Here is a 20604-nt window from a genome sequence, read left to right on the forward strand (position 1 = left end):
ATCGACCATGATCTTATTGAATTGCAGATCAGACTTGAGTGGCTGAATGGCCTTCACCTCATATAACTAATGGAATTGGAGCTGATCTTGGGCTTGTGCACCTCCTCTTCATTCCCCAGTCACTAATATGTTAACTTACCATAGAATCCCTTCAGTGCCGAAGGATGCAATTCGGCCCATTGAGCCTGCACCGACCCTTCGAATGAGCACTGTATCCATGTCCACTCCCCCCCCCACCCCCCACCGTCCAACTCCTGTCTAACCCCCCACCCTATCCCCATAACCTAACCTGCACATCCCTGGACACTAAGAGGCAATTGACCATGGCCAACCCACCTAACCCGCACATCTTCGGACTGTGGGAGGAAACCGGAGCACCCGGAGGAAACCCACGCAGACGCGGGGAGAACGTGCAGATACTGCACAGGCAGTGACCCGAGGCTGGAATTGAACCCGTGTCCCTTTGAGACTGCAGTGCTAACCACTGTGCTGCAACCTGAGGCTGCATTTGTCCAATTGCTGGTGGCAGTGCGGCAGGTCTTTGAGTGAGAAGTAACCTTAAGAGGTATCTTCAAATGAAAGGATTTGCATTGGGGATTTTGATTGGCAAGCTGAGCACATTCCATCCTTTGCTTCATCATGGTATCAGTGCTGTCAACCAAAGAGACAAATTGTCTTCGCTGGCAGCATTGTCATGTGCCCCCTGTGGTGCATCCAAAAATAGTCAGGCCGCCATTGTTGACCAGAAATAGCCGACAACGAAAATGGACATTGAGATATCATCAGAGTAGAAGTAAAGCCATGTGACTGTTCTCTATTTGATTGCATTTCGATGTATAGTTATAATGCCCCCAATGCTTCTAGATTAGATCTTTATGTTCCTGCTGACTCTGCTTGAACTGGGAGCTGTATGGGTCTTCCTGCGTCATTATCCATCCAACCGGTGCTGAGCCGTGTAGAGAAAATGAACTTTATCATTACTCAAGTAAGCATGCTACAGTCTCATGAAGATGTTTATTCATACATCCGTACTAAAACTCCACATTTGACAGATTCTGTTTCTCCCTCTAAGGGCAGAAATCACATGCTGAGATACCTCTACCAGTCAGGCCACGTTCCCACCGTGTGTACCAGACTGGCCTGCCTGATAATCCTCAGATCTCTGTGCTCCTCCAATCCCAGCTTTTTGTCTATCTAACAATTTCCTTCACGATGACGTTGGTTGACTGCCAAGACACAACGCCCTATAATTCCCTCCTTAAACCCCTCATATTATCATCCCCTCCCTCCTCTAAGAGGCTCTTTGAAGCCATGAGAGCACAAGATGTAGGAGCAGAATTGGGCCATTCAGCCCATCGAGTCTTCTCCACCATTTGATCATGGCTCATAGGTCCCTCATTCCCATTCTCCTGCCTTCTCCCCATAACCCCTGATCCACTTATTAATCACGAACACCAGATTTGTGTTTGAGGTGCTGTTACCTACAGGGCTGCAGACCAAGAGCTGGAAGATGGAATTAGACAGAATAGTTCTTTTTTAGAATTTAGCCTCTCGAACCTGCTGGACCATTCAGTACGATCACAGCTGATCCCATCCTGACCTCAACTCCACCGCCCTGCTCATTCTCTATAACCCTTCAACCCATTGCCAATTAAAAATCTGTCTAACTCCTCCTTAAATTTACTCACTGTCCCAGAATCCACCGCACTCCGTAATGTATTCCGCAGATTCAAGACCCTTTTGGAGAAGTTCTTTCTTATCATTTCTGTTTTAGAATTTCTATCTCTTATCCTGAGACTATGACCTCTTGTTCTAGAATGTGCCACAAGAGGAAGCATCTGCTCCACGTCTACTTTATCCATATCTTTATCATTTTAGGGCAGCACGGTGGCGCAGTGGGTTAGCTCTGCTGCCTCACGACGCCGAGGTCCCAGGTTCGATCCCGGCCCCAGGTCACTGTCCGTGCATTCTCCCCGTGTCTGTGTGGGTCTCACCCCCATAACCCAAAGACGTGCAGGGTAGGTGGATTGACTGCGCTAAATTGCCCCATAATTGGAAAAAGTGAATTGGGTACTCTAAATTTAAAAATAAACTTTTATCATTTTATATACCTCAATTGATCTACCCTCATTCTTATAAACTCTTGAGAGTATTGGCCTAAAATGCTCGATCTATCTTCATACGACAAACCTCACTTCTCTGGAATCAATCTTGTGAACTGTCATGATATGCAGACATGCAGATAATGATATACAGACAGGCAGCTAATGAACACAGAGAACAGGACATGACCAATGAGCAGGCAGGACACTCGGGGGTGGTATCTCGCACGAGGCACTCACACTCTGCCTCTTTCCACTGAACATCTAGAGTGAGTCGGGGTGTATGTACAGTATCACACTTCCAGCACGTGGCTAAGAGCTAGTCTGATTCCGTCAGACAGAGTAACCACACTTAGGTTAGCAGAGAGCCGAACACATAGAGAACTGTGCTACTGGTTCAATAAATCAGATTGAACTAACTTCAAGGTCTGGAGTATCTTTTGGTTAAAAGCTGCATCCAGTTGCAGCCTGTGTTATCCCAAAGTACATTACACATCATGAACCTCCTCTGAACTGCCTGCAATGCCATGTCATTTTTCCTCAAATAAAGAGATCAAAACTGAACACAGGTGCGGTCTCACCAATGCCTTGTACAGTTGCAACAACACTTCCCTACTTTTATAATCTAGGAGTGGTGGGGGGTGGTAGTTAGATCCAGGGGTGAGGCTGGCAAGGGGTTAGGGAGGAGATTGTGACAGAAGAATTGTGTCAGGGGCCGGGGAGAAGAATTCCTGTCCCTCTCGGCCCACAAGCCATGCTGGAGAAACACTTGCAAAACTGTGTGGCCTGCGGACCTTGCCTCCCTTTAACTACCAGAAGTCCCGAACCCAAGGAAACCCACTCCCGGCCATTAAATTTAAACGGTTTCCGAAATCAAAGGAGAGAAACCTCATGTAACTGTAATCGCAGGCTTGTCAGTCCGAAATGACTTAACTCCCTGATTGCAAATCTGCTGCTGTTAAACTGGAATTGGATTCCACATATCTGCCGATATAATCCCACACTGCCCCACAAATCTCTCCAGACCCTTGCCACCCTTTTTGATGATGTTAAATTCCTCCCATCGACTCAGCAACACAGAAAGAGGCCCTTCTGCCCAACAGGTCTGTGCTGGCGGTGTTTGTTCTCCGTCGGAGCCTCGGCTATCAACCTATCTTTTTATTCCTTTCCTTCTCATGCGTTTATCAAGTTCCCCCTTAAATGCATCTATGCCATTTGCCTCGACCACTCCCTGTAATTGCGAGTCCCGTATTCTAACCACTCTCTGGGTATGGAAGCTTCTCCTGAATTCCTGATTGAACGGAGCAGTGATTATTCAATAATAAGTAACCTCTAAGGGTACAGTTTACCTTTGCTGTCCCAAGCTATCGAGCTGAACGGGGTACCAGATAGCTTCTTCCTATGGTTCTGGTACCGGCACCAATCTTTGTTGCGTTTCCTGCCCAGTGACAAATTTCTCTTTGAAGACCATGGACTCGAGTACCTCACACATGGCATTGGGGCAGAGCTGAGCAGATAGCTGTCTAGTTATCTGTGTTTCAAAGAGAATATCTGCTACTAATCACTGGGAGAGTCTGCAAAAAATAAAGTGACTTGTGAGTTACATTTGAAACAGGATGAAACTCAATCCGTCCTTCGATGTTTCAATAACATTCCACATCTTTGTTCTCAAGATCTTATGAAGATGTTACTTCACAGCGCTGCAGTAATTCAGAATGTGAGCGCAGATGAACTTTGCACAAAGATACAAACATTCTTTGGTGTTTATGGGACTGATCGTACAGGGCATTCGGCTAATCATGTCAGTGCTTTGAATGCTCTATCCAATTAGACCCATTTACCCTGCTCTTTCCCCATAGCCCTACAATTCTTTTAGTTTTTAAGTATTTATCTTAAATCTGTGTCCTCTCACGGCGCCGAGCTCCCAGGTTCGATCCCGGCTCTGGGTCACTGTCCATGTGGATTTTGCACATTCTCCCCGTGTTTGCATGGGTTTCACCCCCACGACCCAAAGATAATAATAATCAAAGATGTGCAGGGTAGGTGGATTGGCCACGCTAAATTGCTCCTTAATTGGAAAAAAATGAATTGGGCACTCTAAATTTAAAAGAAGAAAATCTGTGTCTTCTGCTTACCGATTCTACTGGCAGTGGAACTTGATGTTAGCCAGATCTGGATTCGTCTGTCAAGGCAAGAATTCGCAAATGCTTGGTGTCAAGAATTGCAAGTTCGTTAATGGGAGGTGGGCGTTGCTGGCTAGGCCAGCATTATTGCCCATTTCTAATGCCCTTGAGGAGGTGGTGGTGAGCTGCCTTCTTGAACCGCTGCAGTCCATGCTGTGTAAGTACACCCACTGTGCTGTTGGGAAGGGAGTTCCAAGATTTTGATCCAGTGACGGTGAAGGAATAGTCCCATTAATAGTTCCAAGTCAGAATGGCGTGTAACCTGGAGGGGAACTTGCAGGCGGTGGTGTTCCCAGGTATCTGCTGCCCTTGTCCTGGTAGGTGGTCGATTTAGCTGGTTTGGAAGATGCTGCTGAAGGAGTTTTCGTGAGTCCTGCAGTCCTGCAGGTACTAACTGCCACCACTGTGTGACAGCGGTGGAGCGAGTGAATGTTTATTGTGGTGGAAAGGGAGCTGATTTAGCTCAGTGGGCTAGACAGCTGGTTTGTAATGCAGAACAAGGCCAGCAGCGCGGGTTCAATTCCCGTAGCATCCTCCCCGAACAGGCGCCGGAATGTGGCCACTAGGGGCTTCTCACAGTAACTTCATACTTGTAACAATAAAAGATTCTTATTATTAAATGGGCTGCTTTGTGCTGGATACTGTTGAGCTTCTTGAGTGTTTGTTGGAGTTACATATGTCCAGGCAAGTAGAGAGTATATTGTCTTGAACAAAAGTTCCGACTCTGTTTTCCCTCTTTCTCCGAAGGGCATTCCTTTTTTAAAAATAAATTTAGAGTACCCAATTATTATATTTTCCAATTAAGGGGCAATTTAGCATGGCCAATCCACCTACCCTGCACATCTTTGGGTTGTGGGGGTGAAACCCACGCAAACATAGGGAGAATGTGCAAACTCCACATGGACAGTGACCCAGGGCCGGGATTGGAACCCAGGTCCTCAGCGCCGCAATCCCAGTGCTAACCACTGCGCCACATGCCGTGCCCCGATGGCCATTTCTGAGTATGGTGGTGCAGTGATTATGTTAGAGGGAGCAGTTAATCTAGAGGCCTGAATCCAGTAGAACGTGAGTTCAAATCCCACCAAGGGTAGTCTGAGAATTTGAATTCAGTTTGAGGAGAAACTGGAAGTAAAAAACCTGACCTCGATAAGAATGACCATGATGCTGGGGCATTGGCACCAAGGCCCAACTGGTTCAATAATGTCCTTTGCGAATGGGAGTAAAATAACACGTTTGAGATAAAACCCCGCCACTGCCTTCTCAGGTCAACAAGGGTTCGGTGATAACTGTCAAGCTTGCCAGCAGAGGGGGCCGCACGGTGGCGCAGTGGTTAGCACTGCAGTCTCTCGGCGTCGAGGTCTCAGGTTCGATCCCGGCCCTGGGTCACTTTCCGTGTGGAGTTTGCACATTCTCCCCGTGTTTGCGTGGGTTTCATCCCCACAACCCAAAGATGTGCAGGGTAGGTGGATTGGCCACGCTGAATTGCCCCTTAATTGGAAGAAATGAATTGGGTACTCTAAATTTATAAAAAAAATAAAAATTGCCAGCAGCACTCACATTATGAAAATTATTATTTTTCAAATTTTAATCTTTGGACGGAAGGAACAATAATGATTTGTGATTCCCTAACAAGGGAGATCTGTTTCCGAGACATTGTTTCCCAGAAGATCAGTCCAATCCATTGAGCCCCCTGTTAAAACTAGGACAGCTGGCAACTCTGGTATTACAGGTTAAGCATCCCTTATCCGAAATTCCAGCAACCGCGAAAATTCTGAAATCCGCACTTTTTTCGAGTGCGCAGCAAATGCATAGTTGCCAACGCGTGCGACACATGCAGTTCTTAACGTGGGGCTGCTGCAGTTCCCAACGTGCTGCACATGCGCAGGTCCCAACGTTCTGCGCATGCACAGTTCCCAAAGCTCGCTGCACATGTGCAGTTCCCAATGTTCCGCACATGCACAATTCCCAACGCGGGCCGCACATGCGCAGTTCCCAAAGCGCGCCCGCATGTGCAATTCCCAATGTTCCGCACATGCACAGTTCCCAACGCGGGCTGCACATGCACAGTTCCCAAAGTGCACCCACATGTGCAGTTCCCAATGTTCCGCACATGCACAGTTTCCAATGTGCACTGCACATGCGCAGTTTCCAATGTTCCACACATGCACAGTTCCCAAAGCGCGCCGTGCCGCACCTGTGCAGTATTGCAAAATCCGAAAAATTCTGAAATCCGATGCAAACTCGGCCCCAAGTATTTTAGATAATGGGTTTTCAACCTGTACAGTCCTTTGACATGAACTATTACATTAATGTTAGTTAATTTTACATTTTCTGTTGTAAACTTTTAGACTCAGCATTTGAAATTTACCAAAGAAGAAAGTTAAATATGTTTAATACAATTTCCATTGCTTGTCCAGTGAAAGCTCTCCCTGGATAGTTGAGGCATTGTATACGGTAATGTCATAAATACACTTTGGGATGCAATAGCAATTTGGCCAATACCATTTCCTGGTAACTGCCAAGTAACGCCTACACATAAGCACTTCCATTTTATTTAATTTCAAAATTGCTGCTTTGTATCAATATCCTCTAGGTCTTGATCATAGAATTTACAGAGCAGAAAGGCCATTCAGCCCATCGAGTCTGCACCGGCCCTTGGAAAGAGCTCCCTACTTAAGCCCACACTTCTACCTTATCCCCGTAACCCAGTAACCCCACCTAATCTTTCTGGACACTAAGGGTAATTTAGCATGGCCAATTCACCTAACCTTCACATCTTTGGTTTGTGGGGGCGAAACCCACGCAGACACGGGGAGAACGTGCAAACTCCACACGGACAGTGACCCAGAGCCGGGATCGAACTTGGGACCTCAGCGCCGTGAGGCTGCAGTGCTAACCGCTGCGCCACCATGCTGCCCCCTAAATCTCATCAAATTTCATAATATAACCTATTCAACTGCCCTCTTCGTAATCTGCAGCAGTTTAAAGGTCTGAATATTTCTTGTAAAATAAGATGTTCTTCCCTTGCAATGGTTACTATTCGCCTTCAACACTTGAAGAGCGAGTTGCTCCTGAAATCCTCAGATTAGGTTGGGAAATTCCTGATACTGCTAAACATTTATTTTCAATTACGTACAACAGAAGGTCAGTTTTTTTGAGGGGAAAAATGATTAAAATGAAAGTATTAATTATGCTGTAATTATTGAAGCAGTGAAGAAATGCTTCTGTAATCCTTGGAGATTTGGGTTATTATAAGCAAGCTCCAATGCACAGGTTGAAATGTGTCACAGGAATTTACATTCGGCACTTGTTAAATTGCAGTAAATGTAGCCTATCAAGGTAGGTGTAAAAGTCGGGTGACTATTTGTTACTTATTTTAAATTGCTTGAAACCTCCGTAACCAGAAGCAGCTGTTCTGAGGTCCATTGCTGGTCCCCAGGGATGATTTGAGGACTATGTTGTTGGGCCCTGTCTTTTATGACAGTCGTAATAAACATGACAGGGCTGTTGGGTTACCATCTGTTTAAAATGGCTGCTGCTTTTGTCCACCGTAGTGGATTTGGGGGGTCTGTTTTCTGTCTATCTTCTCTGTAACAGTCTTATCTAATGTCACAACAGGTGGAGGTTGATGGAAAGACGCTAAATGTGACCAGCGAATGGAACCTTGCTTCACCCTTGTTGCCTGTCACCATTGACGATACCCACAGGATTGTTCAGGTACATTTAACGGCAGTCCTGTTATCTGATTTCTTTTTATTTTATTTATTTATTTTAAAAATTTCATGTACCCAATTCATTTTTTGTTCCAATTAAGGAACAATTTAGCATACCTAAGATAGCCTGCACATCTTGGGGTTGTGGGGGCCAAACCCACGCTCATGAGGAAATAAATTTATAGTCTTTCATAGTCCGGGGCATTCCAACCCACTTTACAGCAGGTAAAGTTCTGTAGAAGTCCATTCTCCGTTGTAATGTTGAAAACCTGGCAGCCAATTTGTGCACAGCAAGCTCCCACAAACAGCAATGTCACGAGGAGCCGATAATCTGTTTGGATGATGCTGACTGAGGGAAGAACATGGTCCCAGGAAATGTACAACTCATCATCACCGTGCTGAATGAATTTTCAAACGAGATCTCAGAACACATTATAGATACTGCATCAAAATAAAAACGATTAGCTTCTGAACAGGATTATCTCCTCTCCATTGCGGTGTGAGAGGGAAATTCACTGTGACCTGCACTGTCTGCTCCTCAACTGTCTCATTCTGAGCGGCCCGTTTCAAAAGTAGCTCATGCGGAATATTCCTGCTTTAAAAAGAAATCAGAGGGCAGCACGGTGGCGCAGTGGGTTAGCCCTGCAGCCTCACGGCGCCGAGGTCCCAGGTTCGATCCCGGCCCTGGGTCACTGTCCGTGTGGAGTTAGCACATTCTCCCCATGTCTGTGTGGATCTCACCCCCACAACCCAAAGATGTGCAGGGTAGGTGGATTGGCCACACTAAATTGCCCCTTAATTAGAAAAAAAAGAATTGGCTACTTTAAATTTAAAACAAAATATTGCTCTGTGCGCGAAGCTTCTGCTAAAATACTAAGTTTGAATAGAAAATATACAATACGGGGAGAAATGTTCTTCACGTTTTTTGACTTGCTCTCTACAGAAGTGTTTGAAAATTGTGTAGGGTATCCACACTTGGGTAATACAAGAGGTCCTCTAACTCTAAAGTTTGCTAATACTTGCTTTCCTAGCACAGCTTGAAAAGCAGTGGTGACCCTGTTGTTCTACTGTTGTGGTTTTAAAAGCAAGTCTCCTATTAAGGACCTCTCTGACTTCACTGAGATCAAGAGCTTGATGTTAGACATGCATTATTTGGCAGTCACGCATGGTGATTTAAAAACTCCATTTAATTTTTTTTTAATGGAAAATGACTTCAAAACAGTTTAGCGAAATATTTAATTACGTCAAGGTTCTAAGAAAAGGAACGCTGAAATAGCTGGAATTAGCTTGTTAATGGTCATAGCTAACTTTATGGAAAGTTTGGAAAGGAATTCAAGTATAATTATAGTCAGGCATGATGTAGTGGTCTAGGAAGGTAAGTTGTATTTGTGGCTGTGTTTATTTTAACTCCTAATAGCTTCTCTTGGGGAGGGTAATGGGGAGAAATTGCCTTGGAAATCTGGCAACTGTTCATTCCCTTGGATGGCTTTCTGAGCAGTGTCCTGTTAGAACCGTATATACCCTTGGATGTTCCAGAGACTTGCTCTGGTCTCTATCCACAAGAGAGAGAGGATCTTATCGAGTTTGCAAAGCACAGAGCAAATCTCGCCGGTGTCAGTGGCTGTTGAAGTCATTTTGCAGCCAATCGCATCCTTGGGAGGACACCGATCAGAGAGAGGGACAAGGCGGGCTTTCTGTCTGCTGAGGAATATGTCACGCAGGATGCGGCCTTGCGTTCTGCGGAACCACACTTGGACCACTTTCACTGATTTGTGTAAGGCTCAGTGCTTCCCACCCTCATGGAGCAGCTGGCAGCGTTGGGAAGTACATGTCAAAATCTTGCATATTGTTCACGATGTGGGCTAGATTCTCTGATTCTGGGCTGTGTCCCAACGCCAGCGTGGGGACGGTGGCATTTTATGCCAGAAAAAGTGGTGTAAAACGGCCATCGATACGCCGTTTTGCTGGGAGCTAGCAGGACGGCAGCGTAGAGCATTCGGCTCTAGCTGCCGTTACGCCCTGGAGAATTGCCGGGTCCGTGGCCGCGCATGCGCAAGGCGGCGGCCTGCAGCGGCCGCACCGTGCTATGCGCCGGTCGTAGCCTGCAGACCCAGCCAGCGAAATAGTACCCACCCCCCCCCCTTTGGCCGGCCCGTGCCCCCCCCAACCACAGTGCCCCCAGCCCCGAATAATGTCCCCCCTGCCCACGGAACGGCCCTCCCCTCGACTGTGGCGGTGCTGGATGAGTCCTCAGCCGCCACGTTGAGTTCCCGACGGTTGAGACCATGAGAGACCCACGCCGTCGGGAACTCGGCCGGTCGGAGCGGGGGGGGTGGTCGATCGATGCGTGGTGCGGCACACTCGGAAGGGGCAGAGCATCGCGAAAGCGGCGCCCTCCCCGATTTGGTCAGAAGCTTGGATTCTCCGGCCGTTTGCCGAACGCGATTTGGCCGTCGGTGACCGGAGAATCCAGCCCGTGGTCTCCACTTGGAAGACCAGGAAAGGGAAGCGAAAGATTCACTAAACCTCACGTTCCCACGAAGAGAGTGATGCAAGGTTATGCAAAGTCACCCGTTCTGTTCTGTGATTTCCGCCAGGGGTGCAATCATTTCGATGGTCTTGGAGTATCAGGATATGACGCAACACTTTTTTTTTTAACAAGGTGACCCTGGTACTGACAGATGCAGGTCGAGGACACACTTTACTCTTCAACTTGAACAGTGGGTTAACCAGTGGGATTTGGAGTTGCATGTCTCCATGTGCTGTGTTAGGACAACACACAGGGGGGCATCAAAGGGAACACAAAGGGGCATTTATCAAGGAATCCTGGGGATGTCAACACAACACATGAACCGTCTTTCAATAAAAAATACCTCCACTAAGAAGGATGAAGAAAGCTTCATTATTTCCATCTTTCTTCAGAAATCCAAAAATCCAATTCAGACCCTAGCATTCAATGATTGAGTGAACACCCGAGAACACCCTGATACTCTATAACATATGGCATCTCTCTGCCTGCATCTCTATGATGGCTCCCACTTGTGCAATGCCTTGATTTTAAAAAACTCCTCCCTGTTTTCAAATCCCTCCATGGCCTTATCCCTCCCTGTCTCTGTAACCTCCTCCAGCTCCATTACCCTCCGATACCTGCACGTCTTCAGCTGCCAAAGCGTTGAGCTTTGTAATTTGTTCCCTAAACCTCTCCGCTTCTCACCTTTAAATACCACTTCAAACCTACCTCTACCCTCCAGCATTTGGCCATGTGCCCTAATGTCATCTTACATGGACTGGTGTCAGATTTTATGATGTTCCTGTGACGAGTCCTGGGATGTTTTATTGAATTACAATGTGCTATATAAATGCAATCATTGTTGTCTGCCTTATGTACAATAAATCCGTGACCGTATTATGGGAATTTGAGCCTGTTTTTAGCCCCTGGATGGATTGGATTGGATTTGTTTATTGTCACGTGTACCGAGGTACAGTGAAAAGTATTTTTCTGCAAGCAGCTCAACAGATCATTCAGTACATGGGAAGAAAAGGGAATTAAACAGAATTCAAGAAAATACATGAGAATACATGAGCATGCCAATAGATTCAAGTGTTTTCACAAGACAAGTAGGCTCCTGACCATTCCTGCACTTTCCCAAACCATGTGTCAATGAGATAGTTCCTGTGCTATGATCCCATCAACCTAAGGACAATTAAAAAAAAAAAAATTTAGAGTACCCAATTATTTTTTTTTCAATTAAGGGGCAATTTAGTGTGGCCAATCCACCTAACCTGCACATTTTTGGGTTGTGGGGGTGAGACCCACGCAGACATGCTGCCCAACTAATGTAGACAAGGGCAGCCCTGTGGCATAGTGGCCTCACAGCGCCAAGGTCCCAGGTTCGATCCCGGCTCTGGGTCACTGTCCGTGTTGAGTTTGCACATTCTCCCCGTGTTTGCGTGGATCTCACCCCCACAACCCAAAGATGTGCAGGGTAGGTGGATTGTCCATGCTAAACTGCCGCTTAATTGGAAAAATGAATTGGGTACTCTAAATTTTTTTAAAAAAACTAAAGTAGACAAAACATCCTTTAGCATTGTGGTGTAAGGGCAAATGCTGAAAAGGCCATTTTGAGTCGAAAGGACCTAATCTATTTCAACACTAAAGTCTAAAAGATCCTCTACAGTGGAATATTGATGGACTGTGGAAGTGGAGCTGTACAGAGGAGCTGATGAAAGATAGGCAGAGGGGGAAGCCATTTGCTCCACCGAGCCTGTATATACACTTGGTTAGCTTTACACCTATTGTTCCGGCCTTCTCCATAAAAAATAAGTATTTTGCTCAGTGAGTGGTATTGACCTTCGATTCGCTGCCTATGAGCTTGTCGCAAACGGAAACAATCAATGCTTCCAAAAAGTGATTGGAAGGGTACATGAAGGAAATAGACTTGAAATGAAATGAAAATGGCTTATTGTCACAAGTAGGCTTCAATGAAGTTACTGTGAAAAACCCCTAGTCGCCACATTCCGTCGCCTGTTCGGGGAGGCTGGTACGGGAATCTAACTGCGCTGCTGGCCTGCCTCGGTCTGCTTTCAAAGCCAGCTATTTAGCCCAGTGTGCTAAACCAGCCCCTGGTAGAGATGCAGGGATTTAGCTTTTGAGGGGGGGTGGTTACTGGACTGCTCCACCGAGAGTCAGCATCAAGTTGATGGGTCGAATGGCCTCCCTTTCTGCTGCAGATGACTGCGGCTCTACCCCCTTTCCTCCCAAGTGAAACATCTATTTCTCTTTGAAAGGCTTCATATTATTCTGCATCAAAAAAAGGCCTTTTTGGGCAGTGTGGAGGGGGTGGCAGAGACGAGAGTACTGGAATGAAATTGGAAGGGGAACGGAAAGCGCCATGTTGAATGAGAGAATGCCTGGGGTTAGAAACCTTGGCTCCAACAAGCCGGTATACAATAGCCGTGCTGGTGGAAACTGTTTATTATATATGATTTCTATGCATATTCATGATTTCATTGGAAGAAGGGGTCCTGCTTATATTCAGGTATAAAATGTTCCGAGACAGGACAGTCAGGAGCTTTTTCCCAGGGTGGAAGAGTCAATTACTAGGGGGCATAGGTTTAATGTGCAAATGGCAAAGTTTAGAGGAGATGTACAAGGGAAGTTTTTTACACAGAGAGTAGTGGGTGCCTGGAACTCGCTGCCGGAGGAGGTGTTGGAAGCAGGTACGACAGTGATGTTTAAGAGGCACCTTGAGAAATACATGAATAGGATGGGAATAAAGGGATACAGACCCCGGAAGTGGAGAAGGATTTAGTTTAGATGGGCAGCATGGTCGGCGCAGGCTTGGAGGGCCAAAGGGCCTGTTCCTGTGCTGTATATTTCTTTGTCCTTTGTTAGAAAAAAGTATTCCCCCAAAATAAAAAATTGAATTTGTTTTAAAACAGTGGAATGGATATTAATCAAAATCCTTCCCCTATCCTACCTCTGTTGCTTTGTTGTCGTGTTCTTTCTGTCATCTTTTGTGCTCCCCCCCCACTCGCTGCCTCCCTCTCTCTCTCTCTCTCTCTACCCTCTCCTGTTCTCCCTTATCCTGCACTCGCCTCACCTCTAGCTTGCTGACTCCCCCAGCACCTGTTTCAACCCCCCCCTCCCCCTTGCTCTCTCTCCACCCCTTTCCCCTTCTCTTTCCCCTCCACCTACCCTTTGCTCCCCTCTCCTCCTTCATTCATTTCCTGTGGTCCACACCCCCCCCCCCCGAGTCGGACTCTTAACCTGATTCCTCGTTTTGCAATCAAAGGATTTTAAGACCAACCAGCTGACCAAACTCTACCCACACTGAGAATGGCATTTGGAACTTTATTGGGGCGCACAGTTCAATTGCTCAGTGATTAAATGTGACAATCCTTTAGGGGTGGTTGTAAAGTTTTCTCCGATCTATTTCATTATTTGACTGAAGCAGTGTGATTCCAAATCTTTGTCCGAAAGCTGATGAATAAACAACAGTCATTATTTCAGTACAATTAAAAGCTGAAAAGGAAGAATGGGGGTGGGGGGGTAGGAGGATACCATCTCACGTATAATTTTCTTGCTTCTTATGAGCTTTCCCAAAAAGTGTGCAATTTAATTTTGCCTGCAACAATTGTAATTCTCTTCACCTAGACTAGCAAATGAGTGTGTACAAAGCCTTGAAATGCTATGAAACAGTGCCTCATGAATGGTACCTTTGTATTCTTTGACGCCTGTTACCTTTTGCTCATCCTTGACTGTGATAATCGTACAGTGGAGGCGGTAAATATCGTGCTGATTGTAACCTTGCTGCGTCTTGCGCTGAAAAGGTCATTGATACCCAACTAACTGGAACTAATTACAGACGGCAAAAGCGAGAAAAGAAAATCTGGGTGCAGCATCACATGAAACCCTCTTCGTTCAAGAGAAGTTCAGGATAGCCTGGTCTGAAAAAGAAGTGGAATTAGTTTTTTCTTTAATCTGCTCAGGCTACGAGAAGTAAGGATTTTATGCAGCCGTTCCGTATGCCTTTCCGCCTGGCCGATATAGTTCACCTCCATCAAACAAACAACTCCTTTTTAACAAACCCACGGGTAACTTCCTCATTGGATCCCGACTTACGTTTAATGGGGGTGCAGTTCTCCCCCACTTGTTTCCCGACCCTGTCCGGGTTTTCTCGTGCCACTCTGAACCAGCTATTTGCAGGCATGTACAGGCCATCAAGGAATGACTTCCCTTCAGATATTCTTCCTCCTCCTCCCCTCCCATTGACCAAGCAGGAATCAACAGCTTGCTTCTGGCAAAGGAGTTGATGCGTCACTCCGTGTACTATTGCACCCCAGATTGTAGTTACCTGGACCTGTTGGGCTATATCTGTCTCTGACCTCAATGGGATTAAAACAACAAGGCGATGGTCTGAACACACTGTACACAATATGGTCTTTGTCTGTGAATCCTTCCTCCCTCCGTCCCTCCCTCCGTGTTCTTTGTGATTCTGTTATCAGGATGGATGTCGTCATGTTCACAAAGACTACAGAAGCTAAGTTCATTAACGAAGCTAACTTTTATTTACACTACTTATTAAAACTCGACCACTTACTCCTATAGTAAACGATAATCTGGTAATCTACACTCTACTAACACTAATCTCTACACTCTATCTGTAACTGTACTGTACACTCTCTCACTGCTCCTCTCCAGCCTTCTCCCAGAAGTCTGTGAGTCAGTGCTTTATATAGTTCTGCATGTAGCTCCATCTAGTGGTTAAATATGATATGACATTAACCCTTTATATTCTGAACATTTCACATAATGTCACATCTCCCTCCCTCGCCTTTTGCATTATCTCTTTTTTCGCCCTCTTCTTTCTTTTTCTTCTCTCTCTCAAGTTTGCAAGCATTTGCCAGTGGGGATCCTGAGGATTGCCAAGTCAAAGTGCCCGCTGCATATGAATCTCCTGGCATTCGCACCTCCCGCTCTGCTCCTGCCTCCTGGGAGTAGATGAGCTTTTCCAGGATCCCCACCACCAAATGTGCCTCCAATGTGGCACAAAAATCTCCCCCGTTATTGCAGAAAAACATCTCAAACACACTCAACACTTTTGCTAACATTCTTACATGACCTTGCCAGCTTATCCTAATCTGTATGCAAGTTAAAATCCTTCATATAAAACCCCTACATGTTTGCCTGATCTCTGCATTAATAAGTTCTGCCACTTCACAGTTGCTATCATGGGCCATATACAAAACTCCCACATCAGTCTTAAATCCATTTCTATTTCTTAATTCTATCCATAGAGACACGGGTTCAATTCCGGCCTTGGGTCACTGTCTGTGCGGAGTCTGAATGTTTGCCCCGTGTCTGCATGGGTTTCTTCCGGGTGAACATAAGAACTAGGAGCAGGAGTAGGCCATCTGGCCCCTCGAGCCTGCTCCGCCATTCAATGAGATCATGGCTGATCTTTTGTGGACTCAGCTCCACTTTCCGGCCCGAACACCATAACCCTTAATCCCTTTATTCTTCAAAAAACTATCTATCTTTATCTTAAAAACATTTAATGAAGGAGCCTCAACTGCTTCACTGGGCAAGGAAGTCCATAGATTCACAACCCTTTGGGTGAAGAAGTTCCTCCTAAACTCAGTCCTAAATCTACATCCCCTTATTTTAAGGCTATGCCCCCTAGTTCTGCTTTCACCCGCCAGTGGAAACAACCTGTCCGCATCTATCCTATCTATTCCCTTCATAATTTTATATGTTTCTATAAGAGCCCCCCTCATCCTTCTAAATTCCAACGAGTACAGTCCCAGTCTACTCAACCTCTCCTCGTAATCCAACCCCTTCAGCTCTGGGATTAACCTAGTGAATCTCCTCTGCATACCCTCCAGTGCCAGTACGTCCTTTCTCAAGTAAGGAGACCAAAACTGAACACAGTACTCCAGGTGTGGCCTCACTAACATCTTATAGAATTGCAGCATAACCTCCCTAGTCTTAAACTCCATCCCTCGAGCAATGAAGGACAAAATTCCATTTGCCTTCTTAATCACCTGTTGCACCTGTAAACCAACTTTCTGTGATTCGTGCACTAGCACACCCAGGTCTCTCTGCACAGCGGCATGCTTTAATATTTTATCGTTTAAATAATAATCCCGTTTGCTGTTATTCCTACCAAAATGGATAACCTCACATTTGTCAATTTGGGTGCTCTGGTTTCCTCCCACAGTCCCGAAAGACGTGCTGTTGGGTGAATTGGACATTCTGAATTCTCCCTATGTGTACCCGAACAGGCGCCGGAATGTGGTGACTCGGGGCTTTTCACAGTAACTTCATTGCAGTGTTAATGTAAGCCTGCTTGTGACAATAAAGATTTATTATTATCTTGGGTCCTCTCCCTGGCGTTAGTGCCGATCTGGGCCACAAGTTAGGAAATGTCAGTGAGCCATCAACTGATTGAATACATTCGAGGCTGAGTTCGATTTCTGATCGACGATCGATGAGGGAGTCGAGGGTTTTTGGGGACAGGAAGGAAAGCGGAGTTGAGACCACAATCAGATCAGCCATGATATTACTGAGTGAAGGGGCAGGCCGGAGGGGCCGAATGGCCCACTTCTGACCCTGTTCTATTTGCAGAGCATACCAACCTAAATTGTGTGACATAGAAGGCGATATTGGATTTAAACCAATTTTTCAAAGAAACTACGAGGAATATTTTGAGGAGGAGTGAGATGTTTTTAAAGATTGATTGCAAAGTCTAGTTTTTCAATTCAGCTTAAGTAGGTCAACAAAGCAACATGTTTTCTCGGTGTAAATATGCAAGTATTAATGCGGGGCTGCTTTTTTGCCCTTATCAAGCCTTATCCTTTAATAAGCTTTCAGGGTTTTATTGTCAATATTTGAAGGACATCACTGTAAGAAAGCCGAGGAAAAGAACTTTACAATATCATTCAAATTAAGCTCATGTTTATGACGGAAATACTTTAAATTGAATCTTGTTCTTCGGGGAGTCCTTTTAAATGGTCTATAAAATTGCCAGTAAAATACAATGAGGATGAAATTATTTTGACCGTGCAGTCTGCTGTTTACTCCTTGAGTGACCAAACTTTGTTAATTTATGTTGGCTCGGTGTACAATACATCTTGAGCAAATTACAATTTGTCCTATTCTGCCCTTTCCAAAATCTAATGTTTATGTTGAGTTCTGGGAAATAGTAACTGTTCCTGCTTCCTCAGCTGATGTAGTTCGTAAGTTGTGAATGAAAACAAATCTTCCATGTTTCATGTACTTGTTTCCCAGGAGGAAGTTTTAATGCAGGTGTAAAAAGATTGTACAACATTGTTTTCATTTTCCATGCTGTAATAAGTTTGTATTGGATGCAGGAGTTCAGTGGCAGGGATGTAGATACTCTTAACAATGTTGTTAGTGCGCGGGTCACATTCTGGGCGCTAGGAAATGACAGTATATGTCCATCACCAGGGGCTCCCAGAGTCTGTCGAACCTTTCTTCCTTCCCAGTGCTTCCACTGTTGACCATTGTTGCTGGCCTGGCATGAAGTCATCATCAAAGAGCAAAGAAAAGTACAGCACTGGAACAGGCCCTTCGGCCCTCCAAGCCTGTGCTGATCGTGACGCCCCAACTAAAAAAAAAACCTTCTGCCCTTACTCAGTCCCTGTCCCTCTATTTCCTCCCTATTCATGTATCCATCCAGATGCCTCTTAAATGTGGCTAATGTGCTGCTTCCACCACATCCTCTGGCAGCCGGTTCCAGGCACCCACCGCTCTCTGCGTGAAAAACCTACCCCGCACATCTCCCTTAAACATTCCCCCTCTGGCCTTGAACCTGTGCCCCTGTGTAATTAACACTTCCACCCTTGGAAAAAGCCTCTGACTATCCACGCCTTTCATAATTTTGTCGACGTATAGTAGGTCTCCCCACCAGCCTCCGTCTTTCCAGTGAGAACAATCCTAGTTTACTTAACGTCTCCTCATAGCCAAGACCCCCTCGAGACCAGGCAACATCCTGGTGAACCTTCTTTGCCCTCTCTCCAAAGCCTCCACGTCCTTCTGATAATGTGGTGACCAGAACTGCACGCAATACTCCGAATGCAGTGTAATGAAGATTTTATATAGCTGCAACCTGATTTCCCAACTCCTGTACTCAATGCCCCGGCTGATGAAGTTAAGCATGCCATATGCCTTCTTAATCACCATATGTTCCTACTTTTAGGGAACTGTGGACCTGCACGCCCGGATCCCTCTGTTAATGTTCCTAAAGGTTCTGCCATTTACAGTATAATTCATACCTAGAATTGATCCTCCAAAATGCATCACCTCACGTGGAGTCATTACAACACAAAAGAAGGTCATCCAGCACATGGAATCCATGCCAGCTTTCTGTAAAGCAATGCAGTCAGTCCTATTCCCTCGCTCTATCCGTGTAACCTGACACGTGTATTGCAGGCCATTATTTGCTGTGTAAGAGGCCCTTTCACACATCCTCTGTATCTTTAATCCAAGACCTTAAATTTATGACCCCTAATCCTTGGCCGCGATCCAACAGCCGTGGTAGCCGCGGACACAGATTCTGTAATGGCCGCTAAATCGCACGAGAGGGCCAAAACGAGATCTTGATTTGAAATTCCCCCCCCCCCCCCCCCCCCCCCCACTTTGCCGGTGATGCGGTCGGGGCGTGTACCTGATTTCCATACATTTTAATAAATGAATCTGCACTTACTAGCCTTGGCCCCGTAATGTCCACCCACGCAGTGGTGAGGAACATGGCCGACCACCTTGGCACGGCCAGGTTGGCACGGCTGGGTCAGGCACTCTGGGGAACCCCATTTGGCGGGTTCCCCTTAAGTCTGATTGGGAGGGCAGCACGGTGGCCTAGTGGTTAGCACAACCGCCTCACGGCGCTGAGGTCCCAGGTTCGACCCCGGCTCTGGGTCACTGTCCGCGTGGAGTTTGCACATTCTCCCCGTGTCTGCGTGGGTTTCGCCCCCCCCCCACAACCCAAAAATGTGCAGAGTAGGTGGATTGGCCACACTAAATTGCCCCTTAATTGGAAAAAATAATTGGCTAATCTAAATTTAAAAAAAAAAGTCTGATTGGGGCATGTCTCCCCCCTCACCCCCACCACTTTGGACATTGCCTTGAAGAAGGCTGTCCAGTATTCCACAAGTCTGGGGCAAGACCAGAACATGTGGGCGTGGTTGGCCGGGCCTCCTTGGCACCGTTCACATCTATCCTCCACCTCCGGGAAGAACCTACTCATACGGGTTCTTGTTAAGTGGGCTCTATGTAGCACTTCTAGTTGCGTCAGGCTGAGCCTTGCGCACGTAGAGATGGAGTTGACCCTATGCAGTAGTTCATAGAATTTACAGTGCAGAAGGAGGCCATTCGGCCCATCGAGTCTGCACCGGCTCTTGGAAAGAGCACCCTACCCAAGGTCAACACCTCCACCCTATCCCCATAACCCAGTAACCCCACCCAACACTAAGGACAATTTTTGGACACTAAGGGCAATTTTGGACACTTAAGGGCAATTTAGCATGGCCAATCCACCTAACCTGCACATCTTTGGACTGTGGGAGGAAACCGGAGCATCCGGAGGAAACCCACGCACACACGGGGAGGATGTGCAGACTCCGCACAGACAGTGACCCAAGCCAGAATCGAACCTGGGACCCTGGAGCTGTGAGGCAATTGTGCTATCCACAATGCTACCGTGCTGCCCTACTTCGCTCCAGAGTCCCCACCCTATTTCGGTCCCCAGGTCCTCCTCCCATTTCATTCTTGTTGCGCACAGTACGGTGTCGGCCCCTTCTGTCGGTCATACATGTAGCTACAGTTTCCTTTCTCTAGTATACTCGCGTCCAGTAACTCTTCCAGTAATGTGTGTCGTGGCGGTTGTGGGTAAGTTCATGTCTCCTTTCGTAGGAAGTTTTTGAGTTGCAGGTACCTTAGCTCAGTGTTCTTCAAACTTTTTTTCCGGGGACCCATTTTACCCAAACTGGTAGACCTTCGGGACCCAACGCGGCCGACCTGAGCGACCCACCATTTTCTCTTATCTTGTTTGCTGCTGATAAAAATGGAGGAAATGGTTTTGG

The 20604-nt window shown here is 46.3% G+C and overlaps 1 protein-coding gene across 5 annotated transcripts in view; it reads left to right on the top strand.

Annotated features, from left to right (window-relative positions):
- The window catches only part of pcca (propionyl-CoA carboxylase subunit alpha), a 399162-nt gene that overhangs the window by 240822 nt on the left and 137736 nt on the right, over positions 1-20604 (top strand). For 4 of the 5 annotated variants that reach the window (XM_038817962.1, XM_038817964.1, XM_038817966.1 and 1 more), the window contains one exon: positions 7904-8002. In XM_038817962.1, coding sequence (XP_038673890.1) covers positions 7904-8002 — 99 coding nt within the window. Of the gene's footprint in view, positions 1-7903; positions 8003-10660; positions 11342-20604 lie in introns of those variants that run through there. The other variant, XM_038817963.1, reaches the window with a different exon arrangement.

This window comes from Scyliorhinus canicula, chromosome 14 (assembly GCF_902713615.1).
Source record: "Scyliorhinus canicula chromosome 14, sScyCan1.1, whole genome shotgun sequence".
In the NCBI taxonomy this organism is placed as follows: Eukaryota; Metazoa; Chordata; class Chondrichthyes; order Carcharhiniformes; family Scyliorhinidae; genus Scyliorhinus; species Scyliorhinus canicula.